This window comes from Herpailurus yagouaroundi, unplaced genomic scaffold, assembly GCF_014898765.1.
Source record: "Herpailurus yagouaroundi ecotype Mexico unplaced genomic scaffold, PumYag 139, whole genome shotgun sequence".
NCBI lineage: Eukaryota > Metazoa > Chordata > Mammalia > Carnivora > Felidae > Herpailurus > Herpailurus yagouaroundi.
Window position 1 is genome coordinate 20,236,132 of NW_024412394.1, and position 19,304 is coordinate 20,255,435.

The 19,304-nt window shown below is 36.7% G+C and overlaps 1 protein-coding gene across 2 annotated transcripts in view; it reads left to right on the forward strand.

Moving 5' to 3' along the window:
- The first annotated feature begins 3,645 nt into the window (after positions 1–3,645).
- The window catches only part of TINAG (tubulointerstitial nephritis antigen), an 83,732-nt gene continuing 68,073 nt past the window's right edge, over positions 3,646–19,304 (forward strand). The window contains exons 1-4 of one of the 2 annotated variants that reach the window (XM_040473787.1): positions 3,646–4,150; positions 9,046–9,109; positions 9,778–9,867; positions 16,362–16,476. In XM_040473787.1, coding sequence (XP_040329721.1) covers positions 3,805–4,150; positions 9,046–9,109; positions 9,778–9,867; positions 16,362–16,476 — 615 coding nt within the window. In that variant the 5' untranslated portion in view covers positions 3,646–3,804. The remainder of the gene's footprint in view (positions 4,151–9,045; positions 9,110–9,777; positions 9,868–16,361; positions 16,477–19,304) is intronic. The other variant, XM_040473786.1, reaches the window with a different exon arrangement.

The window sequence follows — 19,304 nt, forward strand, 5'->3', positions numbered from 1 at the left end:
TGTTCTTTCAGTGTGAAGTTACTTTGCAGAGATATTTTAAAGCTTTTGTCAACATAGAGAAGATGGGTTGGTAAAAGCAAGATGTTATAATTCTGTTAGATATACTCACCAGATGGTGGTAAACTACAGTTATTTAGCCATATGCTATAAAGAAAAAGTTAAGGAGCCACCATCCATCTCTTCTGATTATGGAACTCCCACTCTTGCCTTAGGAGAAGGGCTATATACATGTAGATATCAGAGATAACTCTTCCAAAGAGTGAGGAAAGTAGGGCGCTTATACACCAACTCCTCTAGGCATTGTTTAGAGATTGCTTCTGGGTCACACCGAGGGTATTAATTCTTTGTTACTTCTGACTTGTTATGCAGTGGGGTGGTGGGGAAGGAGTGGGCTCTGGCCATTAACTCATATAGTGGGAATGTCATCTCTCTTGTCCTAAAATGGTAACGATGGTAGGAATATGGGCAGAGTGAAAACAATGTATGATACAATCCTACTAACAAATTTAAGGAATTGGATGATAGAGAGGTTGATGTATAGAAACCAAGAGATAAGGGAAGGAATAAGATAAAGGCAGCAGACTAAAAATTATAGGTGGAAGAATTGCCTAAGAACAGGATGATACTTTATGTTATGAGTCTGGAAGGAAGATGGGAAAGATGGTTGAAAATATAGATAGGTTTATGGGTTTGATTACAGGAAGGTGTGTGATGAACATTTTTTCTCTTTGTTTTCTTGGTAACCTCAGAGAGGAGGTCATCCCTAGAAAATGATGATCTCTAGTAAGTTAGGAAAGTAAGGTTTGTAATGGCCACTAAGGGAAATGGGAGATAGGTTAAAGAAATATGAGTAGTATTTAAGAGCTTAGCTGAGACAACAATACAAAAATTTGTAGTGGCACCAATTCTATGGGCCCTTGGATCATCTCCAACAATACTCAGTAGATGTGTGACAAGGGCAGAAAAAGCACATTGTAGGATTCATTGATTTATTGGATAAATATTTACTGAGTGCCTAATATGTGCCAAGCACAAAGTGCTAGAGATAAAACAGTTAACAGGCAAATTACAGATAAATAAAAATTCTGTGATATTGTAGAACTTAACATTCTGGAGGGAAAATACAGAAAATAAGATCAGTGAATTAAATTATAGTGTATTAGTGTTAAGCACAGAGAATGGGGATATTGAATGCTAGGGCTGGAGACAAAGTGTCATTTTATTTTATCTTATTTTATTTTTTTAATGTTTATTCATTTTTGAGAGACAGAGAGTGAGAGACCATGGGTGGGGGAGGGACAGAGAGAGACACACACACACAGAATCTGAAGCAGGCTCCAGCCTCTGAGCTGTCAGCACAGAGTCCAATGAGAGGCTCCAACCCACGACCGTGAGATCATTATCTGAGTCAAAGTTGCTTAACCAACTGAGCCACTCAGGCGCCTTGAGAAAGTGTCATTTTAGACAGTGTTGGCAAGGTTTTTCTGAAAAGCTGTCATCTGAAAAAAATACTTGAAAGAGGTGAGCAATGGTGCCAAATGGATATCTGCTAAGCATGTTTCAGGCAGAGAGAAACACAAGTGTAGAAATCCTAAGATAGGAGTGTGGTCCACATGTTGAGGAATGGCAAGGATAGTGTGATCATTTGGATGAAGATGAACAAGGGGTAAAGTGATTTAAATTGAGCCAGAGAGACAGCAAACGTAGAGGTCCATCTTGTAGAAGGTCTTATAGTCCGTGGCTTTTAGGTTCATTTGGTGTTGGAATTGTTTGAGGGAAGATGAGGTATGAGGACTAGAGAAGAAAAGAATTGAGAACATTGATGAACACATAGTTTAAATCAACACTGAAGGGGCACTGTGTGGCTCAGTCAGTTGAGCGTCTGACTTTGGCCCAGGTCATGAACTCACCATTTGTGAGTTCGAGCCCCACATCGCGCTCTGTGTGGACAGTACAGAGCCCATTTCAGATCATCTGTCCCTCTCTCTGACCCTCCCCCACTTAGGCTGTCTCACTCAAAAATAAATTTATATCATCACTGAAAAGGAAAGGGAATTCAAGAGTAAGCAGCTATAAAGCCTTATAAATAATGGGAGGAGAGTCAGGAAAGAATGAGGTTAAGGGAGAAAAGAGTTCCTAGGCAGACAATATACTTATTAATGGTGGGTTTCATTTATTTAGCATGTGTGATTGTGCCAGGTACCTTGGGTATTATCTCATTTCAATCTGCCACCCACATGACAGTTTAAATAAATTCAAATTTTACAGGTGAGGAAACTGAGGCATAGAGAGATTAAGCCAAAGACATGCTGCTAGTGTGGTGACACAAGATTTGAACTCCATTATTAGTCTCCTAGGCTCCAGTTTGTAATATAGTGCCAAATGCTGCAGAAGATTCATGTATGCTAACGATGGGCACCGGTGTATGGGAATTGGAAGTTAGGGGGTCCATTGGTCACATGTGGTGAGAACGTTGACAGAATTTTGCTGTAGTTTGGTGACTCATTTTGGGATATGAGAGTGATTATGGAGAGTGATGCCAAGATCATGTAAATTTGAAGCAAAAAACATAAAGGGACTTACACTAGTTTATAGCCAGAGAGGAAGGGGCAAGAAAATATGAGTGAATGTCGTGTGAATTGTGTAATTTATGGGGCAAAGTCAGGGAACAAGTCTGAAGAGTTGGAATGATGAATTCGCTTTGGAGAAGATCCTTGTTTTATAGGAAAATAACTGAGGACCAGAGAAGGAAATTGTGAACCCAAAGTCATAAAGCCAATTAAACAGTAGCCAGGGACCATAGTCCAGGTTTCCTGATTGTCAAGACAAGTCCTTTCTGCTAGGCCATCCAGCCACTTGTGCTGAATCATCGTCCACTGGTTACTTATCCCAAATCCAAAGAGAGCTATTGTAGTTAATGAATAAACACAGCATAACAAAACCCACTGTAAATGCACAGCTCTACAGAAACACTAAAGACATCTTGACCTTTGGGTTCCCTTCATGACTCCCTCCCCTGGCAGTTTCTTTTTTTTCTTTCTTTTTTTTGTTTTTAAGCAGCATAGAGATTGACTTTTCTTGACTATAACGCGTCTTCCAGGTACTGCAGGTTCCTACACCAATGCCAAGTAGGAACCTGGGTGGAAAGAACTAAGGTCACCCTCAGGGAATTTCTAGCTGAATTAGGCTCCACTAAGCCTTGAAATCAAAATGCTTCTGGTAGGTAAATGGGCTACAGATGGGAAATCAAGCCAGTGTGTGACGGCATGATTTAGAGCAACTGTTACTGATATGACAGATCCTAGCAGGCAGCCTCATGAAAGCCTGCATTTTAGTTGCAGTGCAAGTAGGTGAAATGAATAATTGTGTTTTTGACTTTCCAATTTCCTATACCTTGCCAGTGGTTATTGCAGCTATAATTTGGGCCATGTGTATTCCAGAGAGGTTTCTGATTTAAGAATCTACATTTTTTTTAAGGCAAGCAATATTTGATGTATTTCATCTATGATAAGATTTTATGTATTTATTTTTATGGTGATGGATATTTTTTGTGTCATATAAAATATTACACATTTTTAACTGAAGAAATGACAAGGATCTATTTTTAACACATTATCTTGGGCAAATATTGAAATTCTTGTTTAATGTTTAACTACAAGAAGTATACTCAGTTCAAGTAAAGGATCCATTTCAGGATTCAGGCTGAGTTGTCTTGATAATTAGAATTCAGGCTCCAAGGAGAAGCCCCAAAGCCAAGAGTATTGGATATAATACAAAGTGGGAGCCCTACCTGACCTCTAGAGAATGTGGACCGGATATAAGATCTTAATCTTTTCCTATCTTACCACAGAAATTTGGATGGAGAAACAGTATTTATCTCAAAGAGAAGGAACTGATTTCACTAGGAATCACACCATTTTGGAAAGTCCTCGATTCAAAAGATCCACTTTCAAAGGACAATACTGTAGAAATTTTCGTTGTTGTGAGGATAGAGATGATGACTGTGCCACTCAGTTCCATGAGGCAAATGCACTGTGTTACTGTGATAAATTCTGTGAAAGGGAAAATTCTGATTGCTGTCCTGATTACAAGTCATTTTGCCATGAAGAGAAAGAATGGCCTCCTCACACAAAACCTTGGTATCCGGAAGGTAGGCTTTGGGAATGTGTTTAAGCAGTCTCCTAGTTCATTACAAGATCTGTCCAACTCTCTTTACCTCTTCTTCTTTCCTGTCTTCCTCCCTTTTTTAAGATGAAGTGAAAAATGAATATTATGATTAAATAAATTTCCTTTCAAATGTTAAAGTGCTTTGGTTTAGACGCAAGATACCACATTGTACTAGCACCTTCAAGAAAGTTCTGGTGTGATGGCCATGAATGCTGGTCTGAATCATGTGAATACTGACTCAGTGTATATAAAGGTTACTTAAAACTCGTTCTGCCTGTCTGTCTTTCTAAAATGTTTTGACAAAAGGACTCTTAAGCCCTGAAGTGTTTTTGTGTGTAACCTTTTAGGGGGTCTCATCGTCACAGGCCTGATCATTGGCAGATTTGTGTAACTTTTGCTTATTATGTCAGAAAACCAATGGACCTCTTAGCATTAGAACCTGTGGTATAGCAATGCCAGTAAAACCAGTGCAAAAACAAAGTCAAGTCAGCTACCTGCCTAAGTAATACCAAATAGCCTTTCATGTGTATTTCTGTTTTGTTTTGTTTTGCTAATGTGGGAATTTTTACACCATTGAAACAAAGGAGAACTTCATATAGAGTGAGTGTAAAAGTCGAAGATTGAGTGCATAGCTACAAATAATTCATAAGAGGGATGATGGTAGGTACTATATTGGTCTAATTATAGGAAAATGGTTATAGATGCTGAGTAATCAATATATCCAAGATTTGCAACAAAACACAAAGCAACACACTTTTTATACTTAAATAAAGCCTTATTTTGTTGTTGTTGTTGCCCATCACATCAAAGCTCCTCAGCAGAAATGCGGAGTTATGGTGACTAGAAATTACAGTTAAAGACAATTTAGGATCAACTAGGATTTAGTGTCCTTATTTCAAATTCCGGATGCTATTGCCTGCATTCTCAGTGATGTGAGTTTGCTGGTAAAACATGTATGTAATAGGTTAAAATTTCCACAGAACTATCATTTATCCCAGACCTTTGCCTCTACCAATATACAGCTCAGAAAACATCAAGTATTTATTTTAGCCTAAAAAAGTGGCAGATCCTTTACCAAGAATGGGGACTCTAGTCATTCATAAAAAAATTATTCTAGAATATCTTCACTATGCCAGGCATCGTACTTGGTGCTGGAACCACAATGGGGAAGAAAAAGACAAGATCTTACTCTCTTTAAATGACAGTCAAGTTGCCAGGGAGAGGGTAAGATTCACTATACCATTGCAAATTGTGATAAATTCTCTGAAGGAAATATTTAAGGTTCTGTGAAAGTATATGAGAAAGCAACATTAATATGTAAAATACAACATCAGCCTGAGGAGAGTGTCAGTGAGGGAAGACATTTAACAGAGACTCCAGGAGTGAGGACAAGTGAGCTGATTTCAAGGAATACTGACAGAAAGGTGTTGTGGATCAGAGAGCAAGGAGCTTGGCTTGGTCCAGGAACTGGAATGAGGCCACCATTTCTGGAGAGTAATGGTTAGCGGAGGGTTGGAGGTGACATGAGATGAGGTTTGAGAGGCAAGTAGAGGTCAGATTATGCCAAGATGTATAGGCTATATTAAAGATTTGAGATTTTATTCTGTTATGAGGACTCATTGAAAGATGTTAAGTGGGAATAGGGGTGGCCTCATGGGTGTTGAGTCTCAATATTACGTATAAGCTGTAGTGCTTTTGATGCGGTACAGTGTATTTTAGCTTATATGAAACATATAGCTCATTTAGGAAAGGAGCTTTGTTGTGAGGATAGAGATGATGACTGTGCCATCAATGTCCATTTTTGCTGGAGAGCTAGAATTCTGCTACAACTTTAATTTAGGGTTATGATTTAGGTCGAATTTATATTCCAGGTATAGTTTTTATTCCATTCATTATGAAGGGAAGCAATTAATCATTTTTATTTAGTAGTAAAAAGTTCACATTAGACTATAATTACTTCTATGAAGGTAATTTGTTTTCTTTTGTTTTATCTTGTGAAAGTAGCTGGTTCAAAGAAAATAGCACTACACAATATTAAAAATTGTATAAAATTAAAATAAAAACACAATGGTATATTATTTATACCAATTTGTGCATGTATAATGTGACTTTCCTCTGAGATGCTAAGTTGTTCATTCACTGATATACTAAATACTATTTTTCAGTTATCTAATTACATGGTGTTATATCTAGTTCTTTATACTGCAACTGTCCCAGGGGCTCTTTTTCAACCAGTGACTTAAAACTATGTACAATATCTTAAGAGTTATAAAAATAAATATGCCCTTTTTGTATAAGCTGGATTAGGGCATACTGGTAAATATCTCTCTTCTGTGTGTGCGTGTGTTTTCTTTTCCCCCTTCTCTGATAGTAACTCCTAGTAATTACAGGGTTTCAATGTCAAACACAGAAAGTGGTAAGAGTTTGAAAAAGAACCAAAATGAATTTTTCAGATGAATCTTCTGGAGTAGCATATCTTAGAGAAAGAGTCTAGTATACCATCTGTTGTAAACAGACCTAAGTTAATTTGATTAACTTTTATGTTCATATTGGTAAAAAAAAAATGTGTGTAAGCCACTGACACATCTGAATTGGATAAGGGCTGTTTGCTCCTTAACCACATTATAATGAAGAGAAGTCACAGTCCAAATTCTGCCATATACTGGTAGTTACAAAAATCTGTATTGGTAAGCAGACATAGACCAATTCATACAACCTGTGTAAGCTTCATGAAGTCTCAAGACCCTGTCCTCAAGAGGTTCCCACATCTTCCTCGCTTGAATAACTTATTGGAGGAACATGTGATAATAACAGCAGTATATCATAATATAAGCAGTATAATAATAGCAGTAGGATTCTGTTACCCTTACAGTGGGTGTCAAGGAATGAGAATGCCTCCTACCCAGTGGCTGGAAGTGTAGAACTTTTTAAAGATCAATCTTAGGGTGGCACCAGGTCTATGAGTAAAGGCTTTTGACCTTAAGAGAAACATATACACTGTTGGGTATAAGAGTGGGGTATGATTTTTAAATATTTTAGTTAATCTGCATAAATTCAATACTATTAATTTAATCAACAACAGCTGATTACTTATATCCATCATGTTGATTCAAAGCCACTAATTTTACCAATGAAAGCCCAGTTCTGATGTTCGTTATACTGATACTCTAGTGTGCATCCAAAAATGGATAATGGAAGCACTTGTAGCAGCTGCCCTGGAGTCTGGCCTTTCAGGGTGAATGCTAGTGTCCATGCCTGGGATGTGGATTCCTGATCGGAGCAAGTAACTGCCTTTCCTAAAATGAGGTTTAGACCAGTGCAGATATTATAATGCATTATGATGAATATTAAAATAAATTATAGACATCATATCATCTTTTTTTTTAATCAGTGGGCCAACTATTTCACTCTCCAAATGTCTGATTTGCCTTATTTTGGATTAATGACTGTTCAGTTGCAAAACTCTATTAATTTCAACAGTCATTGGCTTTTTTTTTTCCTTTTGTCGAGATGCTCTGTGGGTAACCAGTTTGATTAACTCACTCTGAGGTGCTGCATACACCTGTCATTGAGAAAATAAAGCCACTGGTAATTCTCTCATCTCCATCATCCTAAATTTCAACCTCCCTCTCTCTGGGTTACTGAGTCGATTCCTCCTCTTGAGCTCTGAATCCTGTCCTGTCTTATCTTTTCAAGATCTTCACTAGTAAAATCGTCTCTCTCTCCCTCTCTTTCTCTCTTTCTCTCTTTCTCTCCTAAAGCATCATTTTTTTTGCCTCCTTCTTTCTCGGATCAATGATCAATTTACAAAATATGTTTTTCTAGTTCCCAACTTTGAAAAAGCCCTCCCTTGGCTCCATGTTCTTAACTAGCATCTGTCTCATTTCCTTTTTTTTTTTTCTTTGATGGTAAAATAGCTAAAAGAAACATCTGCTTCCTGACTTCCAAGTCCCTATTCAATCCATTCCCACAGGATGCCATTCCTTGCTACTTCACCAAAATCCCTCTTGACAGGGTCAAAGACTTTCACATCTTCATATGCAACATTCACGTGCCTGTTCTCCTTTTCTTGACCTCTCAGTGGTACTTCACATAGCTGACCACCCCTGCTTATGAAATACTTTTTCTCTTGCTTCTAAGGTTCTACTCTCGCGTGAATTCCCTATTTCCTCACAGGCCACTGGTTACTTTGTTAACCCAGGTACTAATTTCACCTTATCTTATTGATGCTTTTCATATAATGATAATAGACCATTGATCTCTTTTGAGTAGTTTATATAATCTGGTAAACTAGTTAACAGCTAGTTTTAGTTAACTGAGAAACGTGTGGATTTGGAATGCAAATGGCTACAATCTTACTGGGTCATGAACTTTTTTCCTGATCCAAATCCTAAACAAAAAAATAGAATTTATCTTTAAAGGGTGAATTCAATGAAACAATTTCACATTTTGGTCTAAAACTCTGAGCTCCTTAACCTTGTCATACATGATTAGTCATATTCTCTTGAGGTTTGTTTAGAATTTTAAATGAGAAATGCCTTAAATTTATTCAAGTGCTGTTTTATTGCTCACCTATTTAAACACATTATTTTTTCAGTGTGGTTAGTAATTAATTCTGTTTTTTAATCTAGTTTTCATGCTTTATAAACCCTTTGTTGAAACATATTGTGCAGTTTTAAAGATAAAAGGTCATGGAAACAAGCTTAGAAAAATTCTACACGTAAACCTTGACACAAACCAGATGTGAATTTTCATCAGGTTGGCACCAAGTATTTTTGCATATTTGAGAAACTAAACCGAATTTTAGGTTACTTGTTGTGCTAATGCACTTTATTATTCAATTTAGAATTTTCATTTGTTTACATGTTATGTTAACAGGTTGCCTCAGAGATGGCCAACCTTATGAAGAAGGATCAGTAATTAAGGAAAACTGCAATTCCTGGTAATGAATTTAAGTGGCACACAACTGAATTCTACTGTCGGTGTATGTTTTCTTCAAATAAAAGGAGTATTGTGAAATAAAACTGATATTTAAATACAGATAGAATCATATGTCCTAGGATATCACGTATCTGTAGCTTTATGTAAGCATGTTTCATTTTAATGAATGTTGAAAAATCTAACCACAGATATGTCTTTGAATGCCACAGTTTGTTGTTCGTGACAGTGGCCTTTATTATACAGCAGGCCTGCATTAAATTTACCTCATAATTATAAGCATTTTACAGGCAAGATATGCTAGAGGTCAATCGTGTTTCTTTGATCACAGTAACAACATATAAAAACAGGCTGCCTTGAAATGATTATTCCACAGAAAGTTTCCGAATACAAATACACTGAATCTATTGTCTAAATTATCTTATGTTTTCAAAATTCATTGACTGTGTGGTCATTTCATTTATTAATTGCCTAGGGCAGAAGTTAAGAGTATATTGAGTGGTAGCTAATGCGTGTATTATTATTTTATTTTTGTCAAGAATCAAATAGGCATGTGGCTATCATTAATCAAGAATATGTTTTATGCCTTAACAATGTACAATTCTGGTTACTCATTTTATAAATGTACTCCATAAAGGGTAGGCCACTTTTGTGACTTTTGTATCTTTGCAGCACATGCTCAGGACAGCAATGGAAATGTTCTCAGCTTGTATGCCTTGTTCAACCAGAACTAATTGAACGTGTCAATAAAGGAGACTATGGGTGAGAAAAATCTTGCTTTCTAGACTTTGGCAGTCTCAGTTACTTCTCAGGTTTCAAACAATGTATTTCTTATCATTTACTTCTAAAAATGGTCACTATTTCAAAAGAAAGAGTGGGAGAAAAATGGGAAGAGAAATAGAAAGACATGTAAGAGTGGAATGCACGTAGTTAGATCTTAAATAGTTAAAAATTAAAACGCACAAAGAAATATAGAACAGGGTCATAAATTGTCTAGGAAGGAGCAGTGTCATGGTGTGAATGAGGGGAGTAGAGGAAGCTTTGGTTTGGATAAGTATTTGGGTAAAATTAGGAAGAAGGCAAAACATTGATTTATTCTTATAAACCATATCTCTCCCTCTGGTGCTATCCCGATGCAACCAATCAGCCTGGGAGAATCAGAACGTAAGAGGTCAATATTCAATCTTGATGATTCCCCAAATAACCAGTCATCTAGACAATTTCACTGATATGACCTCTGTAGCCAATTTCACTTATGGTTGAATCACAAGACAAGTTGAGCCATTTTACTTTGCTAATAGAGTAAACATAAGGCTCACTGACGCTTAAACATAGGAAATAATGGTTTGATGCCCTCTGAAAGATTAATAAATTAGGTGGCTTCTCTGTTTCCATAGAGGGAATTATGATGTCAGTGTTAACACTGGTTTTCTTTACTCAGCTGAAAGGAAGAGAGATAGCTGGGTGGTATCCACCTCAGGATTTCTCCATTGCCATTGATCAAATCTCTATATTCCCTTAGTAACATTTTCCACATTCTGGAAAGGATTTCACATAAGAAGATCTATTATCAAGGAACTATAAAAATGATTAAATCCTGAAATACAATTTTAAAACTTAGAAGTATCAGTTTCCCCGAATGAGACGACAGGACAGATATTTCCCAACACAGTGATGACACTGAATTTCAACGTACCCCGTATATCTTCTTGGAAGACATGAAATTTAGAAAGTTACAGTTTTTTTGACATTGTTACTCTTCAACCATGCTCAATTCCTGTGTGTGTGTGTGTGTGTGTGTGTGTGTGTGTGTGTGTGTACACGTGTTTAACCAATATTTTAGGTGATAATATGACATTTTAAGTATTTCTAGGGAAAATATAATTTTCTGTGGCTAAGTGATACTTAAATCACTAAAACAACATAAGAGTGTGTGTCATCATAAGAAATGATCTGAATCGGCTTCTTAAAATAATTCAAATGCTTGGCCTATTGAGCACATTATTTCCAAGAAGACATCAGCAGCAGCCTGCCTTTCCACCATCACAGAACTCACCGGGAACCACAGTCAAAGGCAACGTGGAAAATACACATAAGATACAGAAGCTGGTAGGAAGAGAATTCTTTTTCTGTCTATCATTTGTTCACTGTGAGATAACTCGAGGACTAGTTAGGAGGCATGGGCTTCCCTTTTGTAGCAAACACAGATGACCTTAAAAGGACAAAAAGTGAAGTATAATTGGAGTGAAAGGACACATCCATTGCCCAAAGAAAAAAACTTGATAAAAGAGACAAGCTATGAAGAAAAGGAGTGAAACTAAAATTACTACCAGAGGAGAAAAAACGGCAGGGGGAGTCCTTGAATTTAAAAGCTTCTCTGGCACTTGGGTGGCTCAGTCTGTTAAGCGTCAGACTTCAGCTCAGGTCATGATCTCGCGGCTCAAGAGTTCAAGCCCCGCGTCGGGCTCTGTGCTCACAGCTCTGAGCCTGGAGCCTGCTTTGGATTCTCTGTCTCCCTCCTGTTCTCTACTCCTCCCCCACTCATGCTGTCCCTCTCTCTCAAAAATATATAAATATTTAAAAAAAAATCAAATAAAAGTTCTGGCACTCAGATTTTTTTCTGTTCCTGATGTTCAAATTGTTTTCATGTGTGAAATGAGAATCCTATTATTCAACACTTACTAAATGGTTTTCAAAATAGCCTACATGCAAATATATACTCTCTTTGCCTTAAAACACTTATTTTTCTCATCTTGGTGGTGTTTTAGATCCAAGTCTTTATTCATTCTACATAAGCTACTTGAGTGCATACTTATTCCCTGAGTTATTTTTTCAATGTAATCAATTAATATTAGCAAAATGTGTTTCTCTTGGGGGCACTGCTGATGATACAAATAAATAATTTCTGTCTTACAAGAATTTACAGTCTAGCTGAGGAGTCAACATGTCATCAGTTTGTGAAAGGATTTCTAAAGATAGGGCAGTATGCAAGTACCAAATTAGTACAGGCATAATAATCAGCAAGTTAGTGGAACAAAGGGAGATAGATAACTTTCAATTATCTGATGTAGTACAGCAAACCACTCCAGAATTTAATAGCTTAAAACCATGAGTTTTTCACTTGTTCCCTTCAGGAACTTGGGACGGACTTAGCTGAGGTTCTTCTCCTGATCTCTGCCGCAGTTACTCGTATGTCTACAGACATCTGGAGCCTCCACTGGGGCCCAGCTGTGGAAGATGGCCTCATTCCCCTGCCTGGTGGTTGGTGATGGCTGTCGCTGGGCCTGTGTGTCTCCAGCAGGCTAGCCGTGGCCTCTCCACATAATGCCGGGGTTCAAACAGGGCACAAGGGGAAGCTGACTGCTTTTCAGGCCTAAGTTTGCAAGTTGTACAGAATCAACTCTCTTGCCTTCTGTTGGGCATAGCAAGTCCCTATGCCTGCCCACATTCAAATGTTGGGGAAATAGATCCACTTCTTGGTACAAAAAATCACAAATTATTTGTGACCCTTTATGATCTACCACATCTCTAAACTTGATTTTTTTTTTTATGAATTGAAAATTTAGTTTTTTGGATAAGTTACCTCTGATTTTTCAATAGTTTCTCAAATCAACATACCCCAAACCAAAAGGATTTACCACTTCCACCTGTCCTTGGTGACTGGACTTCCCCTCTGCCTTGTCATCCAAGCCAGAAAATCAGAAATTAGTTTGATTCTTCTTTCCTCTTCACTGGCCGTCACTAGTCTCTCATAATATCTGCATTCATGGTTTCTTTAAGATATTTATGTTCTCTACCCCCTGCTATATTCTTGTGCATTTATATTTTTTACATAGTTAAAAAAATTTTAAGTATATTAATTTTGAGAGAGCAAGAGAGAGAGAGTGTGAGTGGAGGAGAGGCAGAGAGAGAGAGAGAGAGAGAGAGAGAGAGAGAGAGAGAGAGAGAGAATCCCATGTAGGCTCCTTGCTATCAGCACAGAGCCCAGTGAGGCTCAAACCCATGAACCATGAGATCATGACCTGAGCCGAAATCAAGAGTTGGATGCTTCACCAACTGAGCCACCCAGGAACCCCTTAAGTGCAATTTTTTATCAGGCCTCATTTGAGATGACCTGATTTTTCTGTTTCAGTCTCATCAAACTGAAACCAATCCTTTATACTTTCATGGTTATCCCTCTAAGTCAAAGCTTTGATTCTGCTATTCACTTTTAAAAAAAATCCTCAATGATACTCCATTGCTCGTAGAATATCATTATACTCCTTGACAAAAGTAACATTCTGGCCCAAATACTGCTTTACTACCTTATTTTTTACAATCTTTCCCGTTTCTGTCTCTCTAGGCCCTTCTATAGGTTTAACATTAAACATATCTGCCCTTTGCTAAATGTGCTACCCAGTTTCAAACCTGTATACTTTGCCTTTTTTTTTTTTTTAAGAATAAATGTCCTCTTTGAAACCTGCTCATCAAACTCATTCTCATCCTTCCAGACCGAGCACCAAAGTCACTTTCTGTAAAAAAGAAAAAAAAAAAACCCAATTCCTTCAGGCAGAGTTGTATTTGAATCCTCTACTCTGATCATACCTTGACATACTGCTAATAAATGACACATACTGAAGTCATTTCTATCGTTGCAGTCTTTTTAGGGTCTGAGCTCCTGGAGAGAAATTTACTTATTACTAAGCTCTAAGAGAGAATAAGATAAATTAAGAATGTTCAGTAAATGCTAAATTGGATTGAAGGAAAAGTTATGAGTCTAGATCAAAGAGGATGGAATAGAATAGTAGTCTTTTCACACTGTTTTGAGCATAATTCACAGTAAAAAGTACATTTAACTTTGTGATTTAATATGCACACATGTGCACATGCATACCTGTACAAACAAATGCTATACACGCACACACTTACATATATAAAAATAGTACTTACCCTCACTATGTGCAATAAACTAATATTTCCTATTATTTCTCCTGTATTCTATTTATTTTTTTAAATGACAATCCCTGCTCGTGAAATTGAGTAATTAATTAAATGACCACAAATGTATCTGAATATTTGAAAACTACCAGTTGTAGGGCACCAAAAACATACTTTACTGATGTCATGGTTTGTCTATGGCTGGTCCTAATGGTCTCTTAAATGTGGGGCAGTATCTAACATAGTCAAGATTTCCTTTGGTGGTGGAGATTGCACTCTAAAATTGTGGCTTACCAAGTGTCCATCAACTAATGAATGGACAAAAAAAATGTGACACATATGTACAATGGAATACCACTCAGACATCAAAAGGAATGACATCTTGCCATTTGCAACAACGTAGGTGGAACTAGAGGGTATTATGCCAGGCAAAAATAAGTCAGAGAAAGACAAATATCATGTGATTTCACTCATATGTGGAATTTAAGAGGCAAAACAGATGAACATATGGGGAGGGAGGAAAAAAGAGAGAGGGAAACAAACCATAAAAGACTTTTAATGATAGAGAACAAACAGAGGGTTGATGGAGGGAGATGGGTGGGGGAATGGGCTAAATGGGCAATGGGTATTAAGGAGGGCACTTGCTGTGATGAGCACTGGGTGTTAAATACAAGTAATGAATCACTAAATCCTACTCCTGAAACCAATATTATATTATATGTTAACGAACTAGAATCTCAATAAAAATTATAAAAAATAAAAAATAAATAAGCTTGTGGCTCACAGTTGCTTAAGGTTTTATTAACTAACGGATTAAAAAAAAAGCATTAACTTGGTAGACATATTACTGAACATCGAGTTGTATTTTCCATCATGCATGATAGTATATCACATTATAAGCAATTTTGGTAATTAGCACAATAGGATTGAATTTAGTTTGATTTAAGTACTGAAAATATATTGTCCTCAAGTTGTGAATAATTCAAACGAGCAATGATTAAATTGCTATCATCTTTCTCATCTCCTTTCATCTCTAAAGAAAGTTTTTGTTGAGGAGTGCCTGGATGGCTCAGTTGGTCCAGCAGCCAGCTTCAGCTCAGGTCCTGACTCACAGTTCATGAGTCTGGCCTCGCGTTGGGCTCTGTGCCGACAGCTCAGAGCCTAGAGCCTGCTTTGGATTCTGTGCCTCCCTCTCTTTCTCTGTCCTTCCCCTGCTCATTCTGTCTCTTGCTCTCTCACAAAATAAAATAAGAAAATAAAAGAAAATAAAATGACCCTTAAAAAATAAATTGTCTTGTTGAATTTAAATTTCAATGTTAGATTTTGAAAACAAAGCTTCTTTTCCTATAAAAGGGCACAGACATTGTCTCTAAAAAAATAAGTACTTTTTGCTATTTAATTTCATATCATTTGAATTTATATCATCATTAATAATAATAATTATAATAATATAATAATATTATTATATATAATATTAATATATAATATATAATAATAATAATATAATAATATAATAATATAATAATAATATTATTAATAATAATAATAATGAAGATTATTGAGCACTTATACAAATTAATTCTTTAATACAGGATAGAATATTTCTGTGTTTAAATAAAATATTTGATAAAATTAATAAGCACTGAAGTATGTTTTTCAGCATAACTATTTTCTCTTCAATTTTTCATGGATACTTCCTTTTACATGGTCAAATTACTTTTAAATATAAATTATGTATAAAACAATTACATTGTTTAATCTATAAGTACATTTCTGTACATCCAAGCTTCTTTGTTTATTTTAATGTTTATTTATTTATTTTGAGAGAGAGGGGGTGGAGACCAAGAGAGAGGAAGAGAGAATCCTAAGCAGGCTTCATGGTACCAGCACAGATCTTGATCTGATCCCATGAACAGCGAAATCATGACCTGAGCTGAAATCAAGATTTAGACACCTTACCGACTGAGCCACATAGGCACCCTTCAGGTTTCTTCCTAAAATTCATTTTATGACATTTAAATGAAACTGTATATATTGGTCTTTTTGCCACTTAATCCCATATAATATGTAAAGATTCATATTCTTAAATTTAGTGTATATTGATATAGCCTTAGGTTCCTCATCTAAGTCATGAAAATCTATTGAAATAGACATAATTTAAGAAATGCCTCATATGTTTTACTATAAGAGAAAGCAATAATGCATTCTTTATATAAAGGATATCTAGCTTATAGTAATAGTTCTGATGTGATGTAATTTCAGAAATATAAGCAAACATGTATTTATAAAAGTGATATTACATTACCTGTACCGATTTTTCTCTTTCATTTGGAATGCAGATGGACAGCCCAGAACTACAGCCAATTCTGGGGAATGACTTTAGAAGAAGGCTTCAAGTATCGTCTTGGCACCCTGCCACCTAGTCCCATGCTTCTGAGTATGAATGAAGTGACAGTAAGTGTTCTCTATTTGATTCAAGTATATATGTGTTTGTACAGGCATGTTTGCATGTGCATTTGAAGATTTTTTAAATAACTAAAATCATGAATTTTGAGCTTTCAGAGTTAAAATTTTGTCATAAAAATAGAAAATCTTTACCAAAATGGTTGTCACCTTCCTCAGAAGTTTCGTGTGAACTCTGAACATTCACCAATGTCTAATAGAGAAAGTCTCCTGCCTTTAACAATGATCGTGTATTCATTTGCACACTAACGATTTCGTAGAATTTCATATTTCTGATTATTAGTCATTAAGTGACCCAGTGCTCAAGCAAAGCATTAGTTGTCCATATTTTTCTTTTTTTCAGTAAACACAGATATCTTTTGAATTCATCAAGACAGAGTTCTGCTGTCTTGGGGCTAGCCATTATCACATGAGGCTAAGGTAAATGGCAGTAACTGCAGACATGTATGTTAGGGTAATTTGTAAAGGTGCATCCTCAAAATTTCCACTACAGGAGCACCTTCAAATTTTGCCAGATGACCTCACAAACTCCTTCGTGAAATTGCTGCGTTTCCTACACTCTTACACTTTGCACTATTGTATTGGCTTTCCCCTTCGTTTTTAAGAGACGTTGTCATCTGATAATAGGTATCTTATATAAGAGGTTTCTAGGTCCCCAGGGTCACAGACCTCTAACTCGTAGAGCTGCAGATCGACCACCAGATGTGTGTTGTGTGGAGCACACATATTTTCCAGCTGAGATGTTGACTGTATTCAAGGGCCTGTACGACTGCCCTGGGCTGAGAGGTGCTCCTAAGTGGCTGGAGGCTTCAGTGCAGTGCAGGCTTCAGGTCCTGGCTGCCTGGAAGCTCTGTGTCTCCGGAGTGAGCAGGGCTGTTGTTTGCCATTGGATGAGGTGTAAATCCACAGGTTTCTCATGAAGCATTTAATGTACTTTGCTTTCAAGAGATGTGGTCCCCTGAGTTCCTATACCAATTCAAATTCCACAAATGGGTTCTACTAAATTATAACCAACATCAGAAAAGATCAAAATAGCCACCATGTATTGAGTAGTCGTGTGTTAAACGCTCTTATAAACACTATCATACATTATCTCCTCTAATTTCCTCAGCAGCTTGATGAGGTGGGTACTATGATTATCTACATTTTAAAGACAAGAAAAGTGAGATTGAGGGAGGTTAAGTCACACTGAGATTGGGAGAAGTGAAAAGCCACCACAGAATTACTTAAATTGCAGAGACAGGCCATCTTAAAATATTGGGGCCCCCAAATTGTCCCTTAACGTTCCAGTAGAATCAGTTAGCTTTGGCCAGCTCAGGTTCAAAATAACAAAAAGCAGAGCTAACTTGATGAAATGATCAGCTGTAGAGATACTTTTGGATCTTTCCTAGAATGAGTAAGATACAAAATCTTTAGAGATGTGGCTCAGATTCATGGTTTTTAGTGACCTAATTCTATGATCAGTTGGAAGTGTTATTTATTTTTTTTCTGGCTGCTTTTTTTTTTAATTTATCACCATCTGGGGAAAAATAAGAGGCAGTATTATTCAAGAAAGAATAAATTCATTCCTTTTATAAGGATTGTTTTATCGCTTGCTTTTATTAAGGGCTCCAGTCAGTCAAATACTCATTTGGGTGTCTATATACATTTTCTCTGTATTATTTCTAACATTTCCTTTTTAAGATTTAATTTTTGCAACTTGGAATATTTTATATTCTAGACATGAGTTGTGTTCCTTTCCCAAGTTGCCACTCACCACAGTATAGAAAAGGAAATCTAATTCTAATTCATTTATTAGTTGCTGGGGATTTGTTTGCATAAAAATCGTTGTGGAGATATTTACATGAAAAATCTTAATGATTAGTACTTTGGGAGAATTAAAATTGCCCAATGCTCTGAATTAATGGAACACAGTTGCCAGCTTATTCCAGGAAAGCAATAAGGAAAATCTGGCTGATCTGTAAGAGTTCCATTACCCACTCATGATGTAAGGTAAGGAAATAGCTTCTTATTTCTAGGGTGTAGTAGCTTGAGCACTGAGGGCCTTTCAAAAAGTTTCCAAGTGTTGGAGATGTCCTAATATATGTATATGGAAGAAAATCAGAAATATAACAAGTACTTCTAGGAAGTGAACTGAGTTGAACTGGTTGCTACAGAAAGAGCTACAAAATATGTCGATTCTCAGTCTGGCGACTACATAGAAAATACCTCAAGACATCAACCTGCCTCTGAGTACAAAGAATTGAATTTTTTCTTTGTGGATATGCTTCTGGATAACTTCCCCCCCCCCCAATACCTTTCCCAGATATATTTTTTTAAATATCATTTTCAACATAGGATGATCTATGGGTAGAGCTAGAGTAGGCAGTTGCCAATAGTGCGAATGATTTTAGTAAGAAACTCCACTGCATCCCCACTCCCCAAACTTCCTTTCCTTGACAGTTTTACCTGAATGAGAGTTAGGGTTTATAAAATTCTTTTTCCAGGGTGGAACAGATGAGCAATGAGTCATTCCTGGTTTCTGGGAAGGTTCTGTTCCCTGGCTGGATTCCTGGTTTCATTCCTTGGTTTAATCCACTATTCCCATAATGTGTCTGCTGAGCGCGAGTTAGAGAAATGCCAGTAGGCATTGTGCAGAGTGTTCCATGATCACATAAATATGCAAAATTTGTTTAATCTATAGGAGCTTATTCAATTCAAATGAATATTTGTAGAGTGTGGTTAGTAACAATGAAGAATAAAAAGATATTGAGAGTGTAGGATTGGAAAAAGTTAGCTTCAGGGTTTTAGGGAGCCCTTCCTGGATGGCAATCTTAAGT